The sequence below is a fragment of the Hyperolius riggenbachi genome, chromosome 2, assembly GCF_040937935.1.
Source record: "Hyperolius riggenbachi isolate aHypRig1 chromosome 2, aHypRig1.pri, whole genome shotgun sequence".
NCBI lineage: Eukaryota > Metazoa > Chordata > Amphibia > Anura > Hyperoliidae > Hyperolius > Hyperolius riggenbachi.
Window position 1 is genome coordinate 268761420 of NC_090647.1, and position 20431 is coordinate 268781850.

Sequence of the window (20431 nt, forward strand, 5' to 3'; positions counted from 1 at the left end):
CAATGTCACTGTCCTGGAGGGTTGGACGAAAAAAATTGTGTTTAGCATTTACCATATTTTTGGGATTAGAATACACTTTTGCTCCTCCAAAAATGGGGAGAAAAATCACTGCGTCTAATATTCCAAATACAGCGTGTCCCAGACTTCTGAATTACCGCTGATATGCACTGCTGATGTGCCATGGTGTCAGGAACTTCATGTATTGTCCCTATGCCTTCTGCTCCCCCATGCATAGTTAAAAGCAGCAGCAGTGCGTCTCACCTGATCTATCGGTTTCCGCAGCAATCAGAGACCTCTCCTCTTCCTCACTGTTCCCCTAAAGCTGGTTGCATGTAATGAGGCAATCAGCAGAAGACAGCACTAGGGGAACAGTGAGGAAGAGAAGGGAGCTCTGATTGCTATGGGAGTAGACGTATCAGGTGAGACGCACTGCCGCTGCTTTTAACTATGCAAAGGGGAGCGGAGGGGGACACAAAGGAGGATTGCAGGGGGACAAAAAGGGGCACGGAGGAGGATGCAAGGTGGATAGGTGAGGACAAAGAAGGATACAAGAGGTACAAGGTGGACACAATTATTGGGGTTAGAACATCTACAAGATGCCCTGGATCATTCACAGCAGAAGTGAAATCATACCAATTGTTTTTTAGTCACTTCTACACAAGCATACAGGAGATACAAGTATTTTTCAGACTATAAGACGCTCTAGACTAAAAGACGAACCTGATATAGAGGACCAGGGAACAAAAATATATACTAAACATGGTGCATGTTTAGTATATATATTTTTTTTTTTGCTGGCTGATGAGGCAGAAAATTTCCACATGTAAGGCTCCCTGCACACTGCATGCGATTACGATTTTTAATCGTTTTTTACATCAGATTCCGATTTTTAATCTTTACTGCATGCTGCGTTTTTTGCTCCGTTTTTCTGTTGAATGTATTCAGGGAAATTCTGAATTGAAAATCGGAAAAACGGATTTACAGTGTGCAGGGAGCCTAAATAAATAAAGTCATTTATTTTTCACTATTGCGAATGGCAGGTATACACAGGAAATAAGAAAAATCACAGTTTTGTGACAATCAAGTGGGATAGTTCCAATACATTGACATACAGTGTACGTTTTCCCAATATTTAAGAAGGGCAAAAAAAAAAAAAAAAAAAATCCAGGAAATGAGACCTGTAAGCTTAACCCATTCGCGTTCCGTCGTTTTCACTTGAGAAATGTTCACCTCCCATTCATTAGCCTATAACTTTATCACTACTTATCACAATGACCTGATCTATATCTTGTTTTTTCCGCCACCAATTAGGCTGTCTTTGGTGGGTACATTTTGCTAAGAGCCACTTTACTGTAAATGTATTTTAACAGGAAGAATAAGAAAAAAACAGAAAAAAATCATTATTTCTCAGTTTTCAGCCATTATAGTTTTAAAATAATACATGCCTCCATAATTAACCTCCTGAGCGGTATGGACGAGCTCAGCTCGTCCATCACCGCCGGAGGCTGCCGCTCAGGCCCTGCTGGGCCGATTTTCCTCAAATAAAAAGCAGCACACGCAGCCGCCACTTTGCCAGCCGCGTGTGCTGCCTGATTGCCGCCGCTCTGCGGCGATCCGCCGCGAGCAGCGGCGATCCGCCGCGAGCAGCGGCGATCCGCCGCGAGCAGCGGCGAAAGAGGGTCCCCCCAGCCGCCCTGCGCAGCCGGACCAATCAGTTCCGGCCAGCGCTACGGGCTGGATCGGAGGCGGCTGATGTCAGGACGTCGGCTGACGTCCATGACGTCACTCCGCTCGTCGCCATGGCGACGAGGAAAGCCAAACAAGGAAGGCTGCTCATTGCAGCCTTCCTTGTTTATTCTGGGCGCCGGAGGCGATCGGAAGAACGCCTCCGGAGCGCCCTCTAGTGGGCTTTCATGCAGCCAACTTTCAGTTGGCTGCATGAAATAGTTTTTTTTAATTAAAAAAAAAACCTCCTGCAGCCTCCCTGGCGATCTCAATAGAACGCCGGGGAGGTTAAAACTCACGTATTGTATTTGCCCATATGTCCCGGTTATTACACCGTTAAAATTATGTCCCTATCACAATGTATGGCGACAATATTTTATTTGGAAATAAAGGTGCATTTTTTCAGTTTTGCATCTATCACTATTATTATTTATTTATAAAGCACCAACATATTCCGTGGCGCTGTATCACTATTTACAAGTTTAAAATAAAAAAAAAATATAGAAGTATTTCATCTTTACATTGATATTTAAAAAGTTTAGACCCTTATGTAAATATTTACATGTTTTTTTTATTGTAATTTTTTTTTTTTTATATTAAACATTTTATTTGGGTAGTTTTGGGAGTGTGGGATGTAAACATGTGATTTATAATGTAAATGTGTGTTTGAATTTAATTTTTTTTACTTTTAGTTGTAGTTTTACTTTTTGGCCACAAGATGGCGGCCATGAGTTTGTTTACATGACGTCACTCTAAGCGCGATGTATGGGGTACGTTACAGCCAAAAAAAAGCGAAGCTTCTGAGAGAAGCTGTCGCTTTTTCAGCGGGAGTGAGGAATCCGTGATCGGGCACCATAGCCCGATACACTTATTGCCTGGCTAATGAACCGTGGGCCGGGAGCGCGCGCACGGCCGCGGTAGCGCGCATGGTTCCTGGACGTAGTTTCTACGTCCAGGAACCAAAATAGGTTAAGAACATTGTGTGCAAGCTATTTGAGGTGTTCCTCAGAGATTCTATACAAGACTTCATAGCAGAGAATAATCTAATTTCTCAGCATCAACATGGGTTTACTAAGGACAGATGTTGTTTGACTAACATGCTCAGATTTTATTAGGTAGTGTATGCTAGTGTAGATATTGTAAATAATGTAGATGTGATATACAGTACTTGGACTTTGCAAAGGCCTTCGGTACTTTTCCCCACAACAGTCTGGTGCAAATGTTGAGGATGCAAGGGCTGGGGAAGAATCTGTATGCATGGATAGGGAACAGGCTAATGGACAGAAAGCAAGAGAGTTGTGGTCAATAGATCATACACAGAATGGGTGATCGTTAGCAGTGGGGTCCCACTACTCTTCAATTTTTTTAATGACCTAGCAAATCATCTGTAGATGAAGCAATGTTGCCATTTTTGAAGATTATACAAAACTGTGCTTAATTACCAGCTCTCAAAAAGATAGTGACATATTGCAGAAGGATCTGGATAGGATGGCTATATGGGCACATAAATGGCAGATAAAATTCAATGTTTAAAAAGGTTATATCGTGCATTTAGGTTAGCACCATACAAAACAAACTGGATACGTATGGAGACAAACTCGGAAAGGAAGTTAGGAGTACTCATCGACAACAAGTTAAATAAGCGTATTCAATAGCAAGAGCAAGCAACTGCAGCTAAAGGGAATAACATTTTAGGATGCATTAAAAGGGAAATACAAACTTGGGATGCTAGCATAATACTGCCCTGTTTAAATCTCTAGTAAGGCCACATCTGAATATGGAATTCAGTTCTGGGCACCACATTACAGAAGGGACATTGCAGTTTTATGCTGGTGATACACGGTACGTTTTCCCCTTATCAATCGATTGATAATTTCAGACAGGTCTGATGACCCCGCTCAATCCCCGCGGGCGGACAATAGCGGGGAGTCGAGCAGAAGATAAGGAAGCGCCCACAGGGACGAGCGGGAATCGATCCGGACGGCAGCGGGGACGAAGCGGGAGCCGATCCGGTGGCTAATCGAGCCGCCGGGTCGTTCAGTGTATCCCCAGCATTAGAGCACAGACACAAGCTACAAAATTGATTAAAGGGATTAGATAAACTGGGTTTATTTAGTCGGGAGAAGACGCATTAGAGTACATCTAATAAGCATGTATAAATACATCAGAGGGCAATATAAAAGCTTGGCAGGTGAGGTTTTTGTACCTAGGCTTATGCAAAGGACAAGGGGACATGATCTGAGCATGGAGGAAAAAATGTTTTAGCCATTTATTTAGGAAAGGGTTTTTACAGTAAGAGCGATTAAAAATGTTTAATCTATTAACACAGGAAGTAGTTATGGTAAATTCTATATCTGCGTTTAAGAGGGGCTTAGATGCTTTCCTTGCGTTGAAAGACATCCATGGTTGTAATTACTAGCTAATTCCCAGTGGTTGTTGATCCAGTGATTTTATCTGATTTCCAATCTGAAGTCGGGAGGATTTTGTTTTCCTTTTGGGGCGAATTCAACCATGCCTTGTAAGGCTTTTTAGCCTTCCTCTGGATCAACAGGGGTGTGAGAGGGTTAGTGTCGTACCTTATTTTCTGATTGAACTTGATGGACGTATGTCTTTTTTTAAAGAAAACAACTATGTATCTATGAGGATGGTACACTGGTAATGGATTGTATTCATCAGTTTTGATGCATACACATATACAAAAGAAGTAAATTCTAAATACATACTTTGATGTTTCTGGAAGCCCTGCTGAAAGCTCCAGAAAGACTGATAAATAGTATCCCCGTACCACTCCATTTCCATCCTGTAGATGCAGAACATATAAAAAGTGTAAATCACTAGAATAATTTAGCAAACGTTACTTTTTTTTTTTTTAATGCAACATCAAAAGCACGAGACCCACTAACTCCAAACCAGACTTAAAACTGATATTTCAGATTAAAACACATTCTCACGGTTAAAACACATGCCAACTTACAATACTAGCAATCCTGTAAATTCTAGTTTTGGCCAGCGATGTGTAGGACTGTGAGAGATCTGGCATGCATGGGCAGCCCAATGTTATTGTTCTCCCTAGTTTCGCCCTGGGCCGCACTTCGTCCCTCCACCCCCATACTGACAGAACGTATTGCTGGACTACAGGCTAGTGACATCTGTATGGAAGGATTGTGTCCCAATCCCTGCCAGGTGACAATCTAAAGTGTGTAGGAGACTTCAGATAAGACAATGTCCGACCCTAATGAGCCATCAACTCTCACCCATTACAGTATTTAAAGGACAAATTGTGAGAGAGGGATATGGAGGCTGCCATATTTACTTCCTTTTAACCAGTTCACCCCCAAGGGTTTTTATCCTAACGGACCAGAGCAATTTTCAGTTGTCAGCGCTCCTCCCTTTTATTCCCTAATAACTTTATTACTACTTATCACAAGAAAATGATCTATACCTCGTTTTTTTCGCCACCAATTAGGCTTTCTGTGGATAGTACATTTTGCTAAGAATTTTTTTATTCTAAATGCATTTTAATGAGAAAAACAGAAAAGAAAAAAAATCATTATTTCTCAGTGTTCAGCCTTTATAGTTTTAAAATTAAACATTCTCCTGTGGATAAAACAAACACGTTTTATTTGCCCAGTGGTCCCGATAATTAAACCGTTTAGATTATGTCCCTACCACAATGTATGGCGACAGTATATTATTTTGAAATATAAGTGGTTATTTTTCTGTTTGTTCTGGCCATAATTACAAGCCCCTATGTAATAAATTAAAATTAATTTTCCCCCATAAAATATAGAATAAAAAAAGCTGAGTCCCTAAGGCAACTATTTATTTTTTTTTTTAAGCTGATTTTTTTTTTTTTACAAGTGTTTTTTTTTGGGGGGGGGAGGGTTGGAAGTGTAATTTTATTAATGATGTGTATATACTTGAAAATGTATGTATTTTGTAAGTGTAATATACTTTTTGGCCACAAGATGGCGCTGGTGAACACTCATAGGACGTGTTCACTTTTTTTTTTTTTTTTTTACACACTTTATTAAACTGTTACATTTCCTGTTTATGTGAATGGACGTAGCCGCTGTTCGCGGTCACGTCCATTCACTCCAGGCACTGCGATTGGGTAGAGGACTGTTCAGTCCTCTTCCCCAATCGCCCAGCACGGGATCCCGACGGTAATGGCGGCGGTAGCGGCGGACACACGGCGGTAGCAGCGGCGGGAATGCGCGACGTATTAAAACGTCATGTTGCTGTTAATAGCGGTAAGCATGACGTTTTAATACGTTAGGATGGCGGTAAATGGTTAAGCACTACCAATTGTTTGGCCATCCTGCTGATCTTCTGTCTCCAATACTTTTAGCCATGGACCCTTAACAAGCATGAAGCAGATCAGGCGTTTCTGACATTATTGTACTGAAAAGATTAGCTGCATGCTTGTTTCTGGTGTCAGACACTATTGCAGCCAAACAGATCAGCATGGCTGCTAGGCATTAGGCAACTGGTATTTTTTAAATGGAAATAAATACGGCAGCCTCCATATTTTTCTTACTTTAGTTGTCCTTAAAACGTGAACTGAATATAAACTCAAGAAACAATTGTAGGTGTAGTAGGAAAGGTATAGGACTATGGTAGGGATTAGATTGTGAGCCCTCTGAGAGACAGTTCAGTGACAAGACAATATAGCCTGTACAGCGCTGCAGAAGGTGTCGGTGCTATATAAATAAAAAAATTATAATACTGTAACTAGTATTACCCGTGTTTTTCTTATGGCATATATCAGTTCAGGGATGCTTTTAAAAATGACAAGAAGCTTCACTAAAGGAAGTAAACGCTAATGTCTGGTACACCATGCAATTTCCAGTCAGATAGATGCGACCCATCTATCTGAACGGAAATTGCATGGTTTTAGATAGATTATTTCTGATACGATTTCCAATCATTTTTGCATAGAAGTGATCAGAAAACCGTTCAAAAAAATGATCGTCAATTACATCAGACCTGTCGGAAATAATCGATTTGACCCTTCTAACTGATGGGAAATTGCATGGTGTGTACAAGGCATAAAGTCTCATTTAACCTTGACCCTGAAAATGTTCTTTTAGCAACAACTTTCAGAGTGAAACCAGTTTGTGAACCTGAAGACTATTGTAATAAAATGACATTTCAGCTAACAAACACTTTCAAGTTCACTTACCGGATACACCTTCAATCGCCAGCAGAGTCCAGATACCTGCAGTGGTGGACTATATACGGGGTCAGCACGCTGACGTAAAGTGCTAGAAAAGGAGGGGGAAGGGGAGGGAGTCAAAATGAAAAACAAAGCATGCGCAGGCAAAATTAGTAGGTAAAGCTAATTCGTCTGGGAAGGGATGATGTCACACTGCTGTGCTACTTTAGGTGGCCAAGCCAGTTAAACCCCTAGATGCAACAAGCATCCCCAAAAGGTAAACACAGATTTGATGGTGATGAACACACCGATCTTGTATAGTTGGATAACTATCTTTGATGGAATAAAGGTGTAATTTATGCCAGATAGTCCTAGTGGAAGGCTATATGGCCAAACTTATCTTGTAAGGGTTGGGAAAACCCCCGAGGAACTGAAGAGTTCACAAAACATGTAGTTTATGGTGCTTGGTACTAAATGGGCATCAATATATGGGTATTTAAGACTCAAATAGAGGGTGTCGCAACATATGGCAAACACCCTAAATTAGAACAATAACCTCTGGACTGACATCACAGGGGTAACGAGTTAAAAATTGTATTACATGGAAACCAGAGGAGTATCTGTATATGTAAAGTAAATGTGTTTGATGTTTATTGATAATTTTTTTTATAAACAGGTCAGTTTTTAATAATAAATTTCTTCAGTAAAAATGGTTAAGCGCTCTTCTCTGCCTGTTCCTTCTTAGACACAGCAAATATGTCATATAATGAAAAAGCCCCCCCTTCGGGGAAAGACTCACCAGACTTCTAGGCCTCCAAGGCCAATGCTCGCATTCGGGGTATTGGCCACCCCGCAGCCTCTCTGGCAGTCCTCTCTTGGCTATTCCCAGTCTGTGTAAGCAAAAAGCGGATTCCACATCGCGTAAAAGCGTACCAGTTTATTTTTAAAAAAGTTAAAAACAGATCAGTGGTGTATAACCACTCATTGGGTCAGAAAACTTCATCAAAAATGAAAGACAGCCAGCCCCTTGTTTTACAAGCTACCCGATTCCAGGTACAGGGGTATGCAGAGATGAGATGCACTAAGCTGGTGACAAGGCGCACGCCTCTGTCATTTAGCGTCCCTCTCCGCAATAGCTTACTGGCTATTGCTCTAAAAGATACAGAGCCTGCTGCACACAGACAATCCCGCCGCGTCCAGCGAGCGTCGTGCACTGTGACGTCACAGCGCACGACGCTCGCTGGACGCGGCGGGATTGTCTGTGTGCAGCAGGCTCGGTATCTTTTAGAGCACTAGCTAAATGACAGAGGCGTGCGCCTTGTCACCAGCTTAGTGCATCTCATCTCTGCATACCCCTGTACCTGGAATCAGGTAGCTTGTAAAACAAGGGGCTGGCTGTGTCTTTCATTTTTGATGAAGTTTTCTGACCCAATGAGTGGTTATACACCACTGATCTGTTTTTAACTTTTTTAAAAATAAACTGGTACGCTTTTACGCGATGTGGAATCCGCTTTTTGCTTACACAGACTGGGAATAGCCAAGAGAGGACTGCCAGAGAGGCTGCGGGGTGGCCAATACCCCGAATGCGAGCATTGGCCTTGGAGGCCTAGAAGTCTGGTGAGTCTTTCCCCGAAGGGGGGGCTTTTTCATTATATGACATATTTGCTGTGTCTAAGAAGGAACAGGCAGAGAAGAGCGCTTAACCATTTTTACTGAAGAACTTTATTTTGATGGTTGCACGCATCTAGGAAGAGCGCTCCTACATGATAATTATTATATGAGCAAGGACATTATACATGTGGTTACTGCCTGCTATTGTGTTTTACTTAGAATTTAGCACCTGTAATATGAATGTTTGATGAATGTTTGATTCATTATCTTTTATATAAAACATTTTTTAGAGGTGACCTATATAACATCTGACTCAGCATATGAGCGCAGTATCAGGGTGCCGTAATTGTTGTGAATATTTTAATAATAAATTACCTTCTTCACATTAAGTTCAACCATGCTAATTTGTATTGCCTAATGTATCAAGCCCTACTACTATGCCAACTTGTATTGCTCAAGCGTACATAGTAACCAAACCTGTAAAGTGAACCTGTAGTGCTTGACTGTGTACCTCTCTGGTAGGAAGCCTGCACACTAGTTAGTTAAGCTTACTACAGTACATACAACGCACTAGCTTCCATCACAAGCAAGGCTCTCCTGAGCCATGATGACGAGTCCCCATATTTGGATGAGACTATGGACTTATAACTTCCTCCCCACCTGACAGCTGCTTAGCCTCAGTACTGGCCCTTATACCAGGTGAGAACATCAACAGTGGGATGGGAGAGGGCATGGCCCACACAAAGACTGTAGCAGGGATAGGAGAGCATAATATGGGGCAGGAGGAAGCGTGGCAGCAGCACGTGACTAAGCTTGCAAGACTTCAAGCTTCACACGGACTAGGCGAGGCTCTGTGGTACACTGCTGGTGGCAGCAGACTGCGCTAAGGAGGTGACCAGACTGCACACCATGCAGCAATATGACAACTCTTTGATGTCATACAATGCTCAATAGAACAGCTTAAAAATGAAATGCTTGGAAATCAGAGCATACTCTTGGTTTCTAAATGTCCCCAATCAATACAAAGGGGTTTAATCACTAAACTGCGTTAAGCAGAATAACACCTATAAAAAGTCTTACTGCATGATGAGTAGAGCAAAATGCAATACATTACATGAAACGCATTACACTCTACTCATGAAGCGAAATACTTTACGTACATAATTCTGCTTACTGCAATTTACTGAACATACTGCAATATGTGCAGGGCTAGACCCGCGTTAAGATAAAACACAAGTAAATACACAACAAGAAAAAAACAAAAACAAAACTACCTGAAGTTTTCTAGCACAAATGTAGTTGAATCATAAGCAGGAACCAATTCACTGCAGACAAAAAAAATAACAAATCATGAGTTTATCACACATATTAAAAATATAACACACAAGAAACCAGAATATACCAACTCAAATATATTACTGAAATCCAAGCAAAAACAACAACCTGGTGAAATCTGGTGGCACTGGGGTGGTAACAAAAGAAGCCATGGGTTTTCTGTGAACTTGTTGAAACATCATGAGAATCTCAGGACTTTTGGAGATGAGTTCACTCTTACTACAGGAACGCAGCTGAAAGATACAAGTAACACAATTGGTTATTATCTGAACAATGTGCTAAGATGCTTAGCTTTATGAATTATAGGTTTCCTGGATGCTAAAGTATACCAGCATGATCCCTTGTGCCCCATAACTAGAACTTTCATTTCCACTGCTGTCACAAGAACAACTGATCTCAGGTCTCCTATTGACTTGCATCCATCAGAACTGAAGGGCCATCAGATGCAGAGTTTACAGGGGGTGTACCCCGCATCAGGGGCTTGTTCATGAAAACATCAGTGAAACATAACAGCAAACACCTCAGCTCAGGAAGCAATGTTACACAAACCTCCTCCTGTGACAACAGGACATGTCTACAGTGTAAAGAGCGGTCCGTCAGCCAATTTTTAAACGTATAACATATGCTTAATCTATAGCTGCCAGTGGGAGACTTGGGACACATTTTCTTGTGACAGCTAGAATTATAGATACATATAAGCCTGGAGCAAACTAGTAAACAGTAAAACACAATTGCAATTGTGGAACCACCTCCAATGACTTTCATTAGCCTAGCACTTTAGTGCGGCTGAAACAGTTCCTGTGGGTCCCAGACCTTAGAGTTACATTTTTTTTGTTCTCTGGACTTTTAAACACATCATGGACTTAAATAAAAAAACCTGAAATGTGAGTAATAAGAAGGAAGCAATCTCATTCCTTTTACAAAGAAAAACAGATGAAGAAGCAGCTTATAGGCTAGCATGCTGATATTTCCAAACTGATTTATCTAGCCTTTCAGGTTCAGAAAGCCATGCAAAACATAAGAGGTTGAATATTATGGTAATAGGTTAGAACCGTTTTGTGGTTTTTATTGCTGTATTCCAAATATGGAAGATTGTTTCCTTTCCAGCCATAAAAGGGGTCAAGAGTGTAGATATACTAGGTTGTTTAAATTTGAGACATGCAGCGAGTTTAAGCTTTATTCTTAATATTACAATAATGGCTACAGGTAAATCACATGTTCTGATCAGGAACCATATTTATATGTAAAGAGAAAACAAGATATAGTTGGCAGGCGACTCAAGATTGTGTAGGACAGGGGACAAAATGCTAAAGTATTCTGCACATTGAAATAATCTGCACATGTTTTCAACACTCAGAACTGCACCTGGAAGTAACTTCATTACATGAACGGTTTTGTTAGATTTATGTGCTGGGCATCAAGGTCTCACACAAGTCTATGATTAGAAATCTCAATACAAAGCATGGGCTGTAGCGGTGTAAAGCATACTGGCCCTGGAACGAATGAATATCTACTTACCATATGACTAGTCAGAGGAGCCAATTTAGGTTTGACAGTTGCTAGGAGGACACAATCTGCCTGCAAGCACAGTGCCACAGTGTAAAGCTTGGTATTAGAAGACTGTGTGGTCTAGGGCTTTTTTTTTTCATGGACTGGTCTAAGCCACTAATACCACTAAAAGGAATGTCAATGCTGCAACACACACCGACATTCAATAATTGGAAATCGTTTCACAAAGCTGAAACTCCACAAAGAACTCTTGTTACAGCATATCAGTGCTGCAAATGTCACTTTCTGAGAGAAAGGGTTTACAAAGAGTCTGGTGGTTTTAATACTGATCACCTTTGTGACAAAACCAAAATTCTCTGCTCAACAGCAATGCTCAATCTTGTGCACTGCCATCTTCAAAAGAGTAATCAAGGCAGGAAAAAAAAAAAAAAAAAGGGGGATGGAGGTAATCAACCAACGATTGAACTTCATTCCAATCAGTAGCCGATACCCAGTTTACCACAAGAAATCTTGACCTTTTCTCGAATACATCCTTAGTGGGTCTGTAGGGCTGATATTTTGGTGTAACCCCTTCCACACTGTGAGGACATGACCAAAGTCCTGACAGTTTGCTGTCTGTGAACCTCATCACATTGAGGGAAATAACAGCTGTATGCTTGTTTCTGGTGTTATTCAGATACTACTGCAGAGAAATAGACCAGCAGGGCTGCCAGGCAACTGGTATTAATTAAAAGGAAATAAATATGGCAGCCTCCGTATACCTCTTACTTCAGTTCCCCTTTAAATCAATAATGTCAGAATTACTTTGGTGGTGTTGTCAGAGGTCTAATTAGCACAGCACATCATCTTCACTTACTAAAGTCGCTGTGAATTCTGAAAACACCAATATATTATAGCCCTCTTCATTTCAATAGAGCGATTATGGTTTTTTCCCCACATCCCAGCTTTCATAACTGATGTGACAAAATGCATGCATAAACAAACCTTTTTATAATCCGATTTTGATGAACCTACATCTATTCTAAATGTTCACTCTTAAGTCCTAACAATAGGTTTCAACACTTTCTCCTTATCAATGTAATCTTTAATTCATATATTTACACACACATATTTAGCTACCTAACTTAATGCACTTTACGCTTTTTGCTCCCTTTTCTTACCAACCTGATGTTCCACTTCTTGTAATAAAGATTCCAGCAGCTCAGTTTCCTGAGTTAGAGAGGTTTTCTGGCCTGAAAATAAAAAAACAGCATCAAAAGTATATTTTCCTCCATCAATCTAAAACAGAAAAATGTCATGGGTGTATGTAATGCACATCCAAAGTAAACGGTCTGACTGTACATATTACCAACAGGTAATGTGCACAATGCTGTAAATAACCCCAAATTATAACCAAGTTGTAGTGAAATTATATAATTTAAGAACACTCTTACTACCGCCCATTTAAAGCGGAACTGTAGATTCAAATTAAAAACCATTGTTTCACTTACCTGGGGCTTCCCCAAAGCCCCAGCAGCCGTCCTGTCCCACGCCGCTCCTCGACGAGCCTCCGTTCTCCCACCGCCAGCTACTTTCGGTTTCGCCGCCGGGCCACTGTGCCTGCGCGGCTGTGGCTACGCGTATCCTTTCTTCGCGTTCCCCGCTATTGCAGAGGGGAACGCGAAGAAAAGATACGCTTGGCAGGGCTGCGCTGGCATCGACTTACAAGTCGAGGTAAAGAACGGAGCGGCGGCGGTGGAACGGAGACTCGTGGAGACTCGGCGCGGGACAGGACAGCTGCTGGGGGCCCCAGGTAAGTGAAACAAGGTGTTTAATTTGAATCTACAGCTCCGCTTTAACCTCCTTGGCAGTATTCCCGAGTGTAGCTCAGGGTTACTTTTCTCAGCTATCAGCGGTAACCCCAAGCTCAGCTCATGGATACCGCCAAAAGGGTTGGCTGCAGAGATCGCAGCGGAACAATTGATCACTCACCTCGCCGGGATCGTCGTCTGTCACATGATGACAATAATGGAGGACAGAAGGAAAACTTGAAGGAAGTGGCTGTACGCTCTGCATAGGGGAATGGCGTGTGCCTACTTGAGTACCCACTAGCTATCTACCAGTATTTTGAAACAGGGTTGATAGAGTACTCTCTGGCTACCTGCACTAGTGGGGGCTCTCTGTCTACCTATAATTTTCAAACACTGCTTTTCAGGCCTCTCCTGGTTTCCTTCAAGCATACCACTAAGTGCTTCCTATTGGTGTGTGGTCTGATCAGGACTTTCTGCATATGCCAGACATGTAAATTTGTATGCATGCAACAAGGGAGAAACATGGCAAACAACTGTTTGCCAAAAGGCCTAGAATTACTTTAAGGATGTTAAATCAATAATGCACTATAAGCACAATACCAATCATGAGGGTTTAGTCAATCTCCCAGTAGTATCACAGCCTGTGGCCCTTCATGAAGTGTGGTGCTCACCAGGTACCTCTGTCGTGGAGAACACTTTGAGTACCACATGGCACATATATTTATTCGAAATTCCTTAATTGTGTAAGAACGTTTCCAAATACTCCCTTAAGCTTCTAATTGGCTAAAATATAGTTTCAGGTACTTTTATTAAAGGTTATCTATTTTAATAAGCCTACAAACTTGCTTTATGAACTACAACAAGTTCTATACCTTCTGGGTACATACAGTATAGAACATTTTAAAACCTAGGATCTAAATAATTCACCTTTAAAGAAAGCCAAACATTAACGCAATAGTATAAAAGTTACTGCACAAATCTATAAAATGTTCCCTAATAGGTAGTACAGTTCATGGGCATAGGATATGTCGTGGGGTTGGTACAATGGGACATTTCAGTATTGCAAGATTTTTAAGATTGTAACTGGCAACTGCTCAGAAGAGAAGCTTCGTTGTGGGTTACTAACTGGAGGAAAGACTCTCCTCAACACAGTAGATGGTTATGTGAACTATGAACTCTAGCATGCTGATTGCATGATAGCTGCAAACATTTCTACAACTCTGTTTTCAATAGTATTTTTTTTAATTCATCTCTAGATTGTAAACTTACAAAGGCAGGGAACTCCCACCATTCAGTTTTTGATGAATTGTGTCTGATAAGCAAAACACTTTTTGAAGTTATTGAACTTTTATATTCAATTTTAGCCCTGTACTGTCTGATTACCCCATTGCATAGTTATCTACTATTAGTAGATAGTAAGTACTGTTACCTAGTATTGTCTGCACGGTACTATGAACTTGGACATGTAATTAAAGCGTCAGGAAATTTGGCCACAGAGTGAATATAAAAAAGTCTCACCATGCTTCTGCAAAAACCCCGGCGGCATTAATAACTATTCCCCCTCCAGGCCACCATAGACTGTGTGGTAAGAAGTAATTCAGCTGCCAGCTATAGCTGGTGGCCGGATAACTTTTTTTAAAAATAATAATTAGGGCCGGTGGTCAAATTACGCCGTTTTTATATTAAATTTGAGCTCTGTCTTGACGGCACCCAAATTACTGTCTGAGCGCCGCTATAGCCATAATTCCATTAGAGCTTATGACAGCGCCTGGTGCGCCCAAACTTCCAATGCCATTTTTTCCTGACTACCTGGCTGTCCTGCAGAGCCTCAGCCTCTAAGACTTTCAGGCACAGACCATGAACAACCATGCCGATCATGTGTTTGTGACTGAAGTCAGACTGGATTAGCTGCATGCTTGTTTCTGATGTGCGATTCAGCCACTACTGCAGCCAAAGAGATCAGCAAGACTGCCAGGCAACAGGAAATGGTTTAAAGGAAATGTGGCCGCTACCATATCTCTCTCAGTTCAGGTGTACTAGAATACATTAAAAAAACTCCCATAATGTAAAATTCCACATTTTCACCGTACCCATAAGTGTGATGAGCTTGTTTTTGAGCTGAGTGTCCAATCTGGCGATCATCATCTCCACTGCATTGCGGATCTCTCTTACTCGTTCATCCTTTGCTCCTCGGACAGCCTCAACATTACGTTCCTACAAAACAGTAGTTTGTCAGTTTAGATGATCAATGTCACACACAATTACAAAAATAAAATCGCTATAATAACTAGGTAATTCCTGGCAGAGCTGATCCAGGGATTTTATCTGGTTGTCATCTGGAGTCGGGAAGGATTTTTTTTTCCTTTTAAAGAGACTCTGAAGTCTAGTAAAAATACTGTTTTATTGTAAAAATGAGTTTAACATTACTGTCCTACCTAAACCGCCGCATCCCCACCGCTGTACACTAACTATCCCCCTAACTCCCCGGGGGGCAATCCCGGCAGCGCTTCTGTAAGAGGCAGAGCTATGAGCCGCAGCTCAGCCTCTCAGCGCGTCTGTCAGCCTGGATCGCCGCCTCTCCCCCGTCCCTTCACTGAGAGGGGCGGGGGAGAGGCGGAGATAAGCGCTGACTGACGAGTGTAGAGGCAGAGCTGCAGCTCATAGCTCTTCCTCACATAGAAGCGCACAGGGCAGCAAAATCCACGACCAATAAAGTCGTGGATTTTGAAGGGGAAAGGGAGGGTGGAGTTGGGGGGGGATTTAGTTAGTGTACAGCAGCGGGGATGCAGCGGTTTAGGTAAGACAGTAATGTTAAAGTGAATGGTTACCGATTTAAGAATAAAAAAGTCAGATACTCAGCTAAGGAGAGGGAAGGCTCGGTCCAATGAGCCTTCCCTCTCCTCTCCTGATGCCCTCAGGATCCTCCGTTTAAATCCCCCGCCGCAGGGGACTTCGGAAGTCTTCGGGAGCACTCGGGCTCCCGAAGACGGGTCGCTCCATACTGCGCGAGTGCGTCAGAGGGCGGTCGCGCACGGGCAGTATGGAGCGGCCCATTTCTTCCCTTCGGCGGCGGAAGTGGCAGTATTTGACCAAACTGGTCGAATACTGCTATGGGGGATCCTGAGCGGGACCGGGAGAGGAGAGGGAAGTCTCATTAGGACCGAGCCTTCCCTCTCCTTAGGTGAGTATCTGACTTTTATTTTTAAATCAGTACCCATTGGCTTTAAACACATTTTTACAATAAAAACAGGATTTTTCTGAGACTTCAGTGTCTCTAAGTCTAAACGGTCAAGCCTTTTTCCTTTTTAAAATTTTGGTACTTATATAGCGCTGACATTTTCCGCAGCGCTGTACAGAGCATATTGCCTAGTCTTAACTGTACCTCAACGGGCTCACAATCTAATCCCTACTACAGTCATATGTCTATATCGTGTAGTGTATGTATCGTAGTCTAGGGCCAATTTAGGGGGAAGCCAATTAACTTACGGTATCTGTATGTTTTTTGGGATGTGGGGGGAAACCAGAGTACCCGGAGGAAACCCACGCAGACACGGGGGAACAAACAAACTCTATGCAAATAGTCCCTAGCTGGGATTCAAACCAGGGACTCAACACTGCTAGGCGAAAGTGCTAACCACTACGCCACTGTGCTGCCCAACATTGTAATGGTTTTTCACCTTCCTCTGGATCAACTAAGATATGTGACGGTGCAGGCTTGCATTGTACCTTATTTTCTTGCTGAACGCGGAAGCATGTCTGTCTTTTTTTTTTTCAACCCAACTATGTAACTACATTGGATACAGGATTTGAGGTAACCATCTGGCAAACTCTCAGTCTTAACCAAGAGAATGTATTGCTTATGTTCCATAGCTTTAAAGCGAGTTAAGATACAATGACTTTGGAAAGCCCGGCCCTTGATGCACACACCTAGGGAGAAGTGAGCTGTGCAGCTTCTTTAGATGTGAGTAGGGAATTAGCAGATCAAGACACAGCTTCAAGAGCATCTAAAACTAAAGTAGATTTCATCTTACAGGCTGCAGCAGGACATGCTGGGTGCAGAAAAGGTCAAGGTAGGCATTTCTAAACAGAATAGTTTCAAAAACTGAGTACAGAAATCCAATGAGATGTTAATTTTTTTCAGCTTGCATACGATGTGTATGCAGCTTAGAACTGAAATAACTCAAATCAGTAGGAAGTGCTTTTAGTCAGCCATCAGGAGTATTTAAGATGCCTAAACATCTATATTTTGCACAGACTTATGTGTAAAATAAAACTATATATCAATTGCTTAGGTGATAATAGGTGCAATAAGTAATCGACTTACTTCAATTGATTTTAAAATAAAAAGCCATACTACTAACAAATTGTATATAAAAATTATACATGAAAAAGTTCCACTAGACAGTGAAAGTGGTTTTATGTTTGCTTATTAATAGCTTACCACTTCCTGCACAAGGCTAATTAGTTCCATTAGCCGGCGGCGGAGTTTAGCTACCTCTTCATTGACTTTTGTCACATGCTGCTCATAGATTTCAGCAAGCGGTTTGAATGTATGGCCTCCATGCTAAAAAGAAAATGAAACAAACATGGGGTTAAAGCCAACTTAATACACTTATATGAGAGTTATAAAAAAAAAAAGTGCATCAGTCTACTAAATATAGGTTAACACTTATCAAAGACTTTAAAAGCCAAACAAATTAACCCCGTTGCCATGAAATGGGTCTGAAAGCCAGCCAATCAATTGAGTATATTACAATAAAAGCAGACCATACATGTATACTCTCAGTGTCTCCACTCACAATCCTTAAGGGCCCAATTCCACTGGGTGCTGCGTCCATTTCCAAATCGGAAGCAGCCTAATATAATATAGCCATGCACAACTGTAGGAATTTGGATGTGGAAGACTGCTATTTGGGGGAGGGGGGGGGGGGGGTGGCATGCCATTTTGGATGCCAATGCTATGCATTCATCTTCTCACCCCTCGCTGCTCACACTGGTGCCCAGCATTACCTCCGGCATGCCTTGTAATTAGATGCAACATGCATATGATGTGGGCACTAATGAGAAATGTGCGGATGGTCAACCAGCACTGGGCTCCGTCTGGAAGGAGAGTACCTTTCAGCTGCACTATACTCTGGGCTCAGGGAATGCAGGATGATTGGGGGGCAGAAGGTGGCACAGTGGAGATGGAGGGGAACAGAGGCGGCACAGTAGAGGCGGCACAGAGGGCCACAATTGAGGCACAGGGGGCAGAGCCATAGAAAGGGACATTGGAGGAAACTGGGGGCAAAGAGGAGGAACAGGGGACAGAGGTGAATGTGGTTTAACTTAAGAACAGATTCAGGTTAGGAACGAACGTACAGTCTATCACGTTCGTTAAACAGGGTCTACCTATTATTTTAAAACCGTGAAGAAAAAGGTAGAAAAGGCATTAGGTTTTATTTTTGTCACAGTCCTGGTCGAGCTTTCATGTCAAATGGACTGCTTTTCATTTTTATTTTATGCAAGGGAGAATGGTTTACAATTTGTTCAAGTTTTTTTATTATTATTTTCTTAATTTTAGTCTGAGTTGCCAGTGGAAAATTCTTTAATTTCTCATCCCAGTGAGTGACACCAAGAACAGAAATTTAGGAGAGACGCTCACAATTTCAATTCAAAACAGCAGTAAAAACCTCACTCTAGCTGTTCCATTTCAAGCTCTATTTAGTGAGCTATTATTTGTATTTGCATAGTGGCTGGATAGTGTACTGATTAAGGTTTCAGCCTCTGACATAGGAAAACAGGGTAGGAATCATGGCTGAAGCCAGCACCTATTCAATAAGAAGTCCATGAGCAAGACTCCCTAACACTGCACGGTGGCCTCCAGAGTGTGCCCTTAGTGGCTACAGCTCTCAAGCACTTCAGACAGAAGAAAAAAAAAGTGCTATACAAATTAGCACGATTATTAATTTGCGAATCTGCACAAGACAAATTAAATGGGGACCAATCCCCACTGAACAGACAATACATCTTCATAATTTATGGCCAAAAAAAAAAAAGTTTCAGTAGAAGGCTTTGGGTCTACTTAGATTGAGGTTGCTACTAGGTTTGCAACAGTTAGAAATCCCATGGTACGATAACCATCAAAAAACAAAACCACAGTATGACGGTATACGGCATTATACAATGAATCCTCCCTCCCCTTACATTAAATAATATGCCCACCCCAGTAGTAGGTGGCTGCAGCATAGGTAGCCAGAGCTAGGTGGCCGCAAAATAGGTTGCGAGAGCTAGGTGTAGGCAGGATAGGTGGCCGCAGCATAGGTAGCCAGAGCTAGGTGTAGGCAGGAGAGGTGGCCGCAGCATAGGTAGCGAGAGCTAGGTGTAGGCAGGATAGGTGGCCGCAGAATAGGTTGCGAGAGCTAGGTGTAGGCAGGATAGGTGGCCGCAGAATAGGTAGCGAGAGCTAGGTGTAGGCAGGAGAGGTGGCCGCAGAATAGGTTGCGAGAGCTAGGTGTAGGCAGGATAGATGGCCGCAGCATAGGTAGCCAGCGCTAGGTGTTGGCAGGATAGGTGGCCGCAGCATAGGTAGCCAGAGCTGGGTGTAGGCAGGATAGGTGGCCGCAGAATAGGATACGAGAGCTAGGTGTAGGCAGGAGAGGTGGCCGCAGCATAGGTAGCGAGAGCTAGGTGTAGGCAGGATAGGTGGCCGCAGAATAGGTTGCGAGAGCTAGGTGTAGGCAGGATAGATGGCCGCAGAATAGGTAGCGAGAGCTAGGTGTAGGCAGGAGAGGTGGCCGCAGCATAGGTAGCCAGCGCTAGGTGTTGGCAGGATAGGTGGCCGCAGCATAGGTAGCCAGAGCTAGGTGTAGGCAGGATAGGTGGCCGCAGAATAGGTTGCGAGAGCTAGGTGTAGGCAGGATAGATGGCCGCAGAATAGGTTGCGAGAGCTAGGTGTAGGCAGGATAGATGGCCGCAGCATAGGTAGCCAGCGCTAGGTGTTGGCAGGATAGGTGGCCGCAGCATAGGTAGCCAGAGCTAGGTGTAGGCAGGATAGGTGGCCACAGAATAGGATACGAGAGCTAGGTGTAGGCAGGAGAGGTGGCCGCAGCATAGGTAGCGAGAGCTAGGTGTAGGCAGGATAGGTGGCCGCAGAATAGGTTGCGAGAGCTAGGTGTAGGCAGGATAGATGGCCGCAGCATAGGTAGCGAGAGCTAGGTGTAGGCAGGATAGGTGGCCGCAGCATAGGTAGCCAGAGCTAGGTGTAGGCAGGATAGGTAGCCAGAGCTAGGTGTAGGCAGGATAGGTGGTGGCAGAATAGGTA

At 42.7% G+C, this 20431-nt stretch overlaps 1 protein-coding gene across 5 annotated transcripts in view; it reads right to left on the bottom strand.

Annotated features, from left to right (window-relative positions):
* Window positions 1-20431, bottom strand: part of TRIM37 (tripartite motif containing 37) — a 158012-nt gene that overhangs the window by 80680 nt on the left and 56901 nt on the right. For 3 of the 5 annotated variants that reach the window (XM_068268640.1, XM_068268639.1, XM_068268638.1), the window contains exons 6-13: window positions 17570-17692; window positions 15219-15342; window positions 12503-12570; window positions 11348-11407; window positions 9938-10062; window positions 9769-9819; window positions 6911-6992; window positions 4449-4525 (exon numbers count right to left, since the gene is read on the bottom strand). In XM_068268640.1, the coding sequence (XP_068124741.1) occupies window positions 4449-4525; window positions 6911-6992; window positions 9769-9819; window positions 9938-10062; window positions 11348-11407; window positions 12503-12570; window positions 15219-15342; window positions 17570-17692 (710 nt within the window). The remainder of the gene's footprint in view (window positions 1-4448; window positions 4526-6910; window positions 6993-9768; window positions 9820-9937; window positions 10063-11347; window positions 11408-12502; window positions 12571-15218; window positions 15343-17569; window positions 17693-20431) is intronic. The other 2 variants (XM_068268642.1, XM_068268641.1) reach the window with 1 other exon arrangement.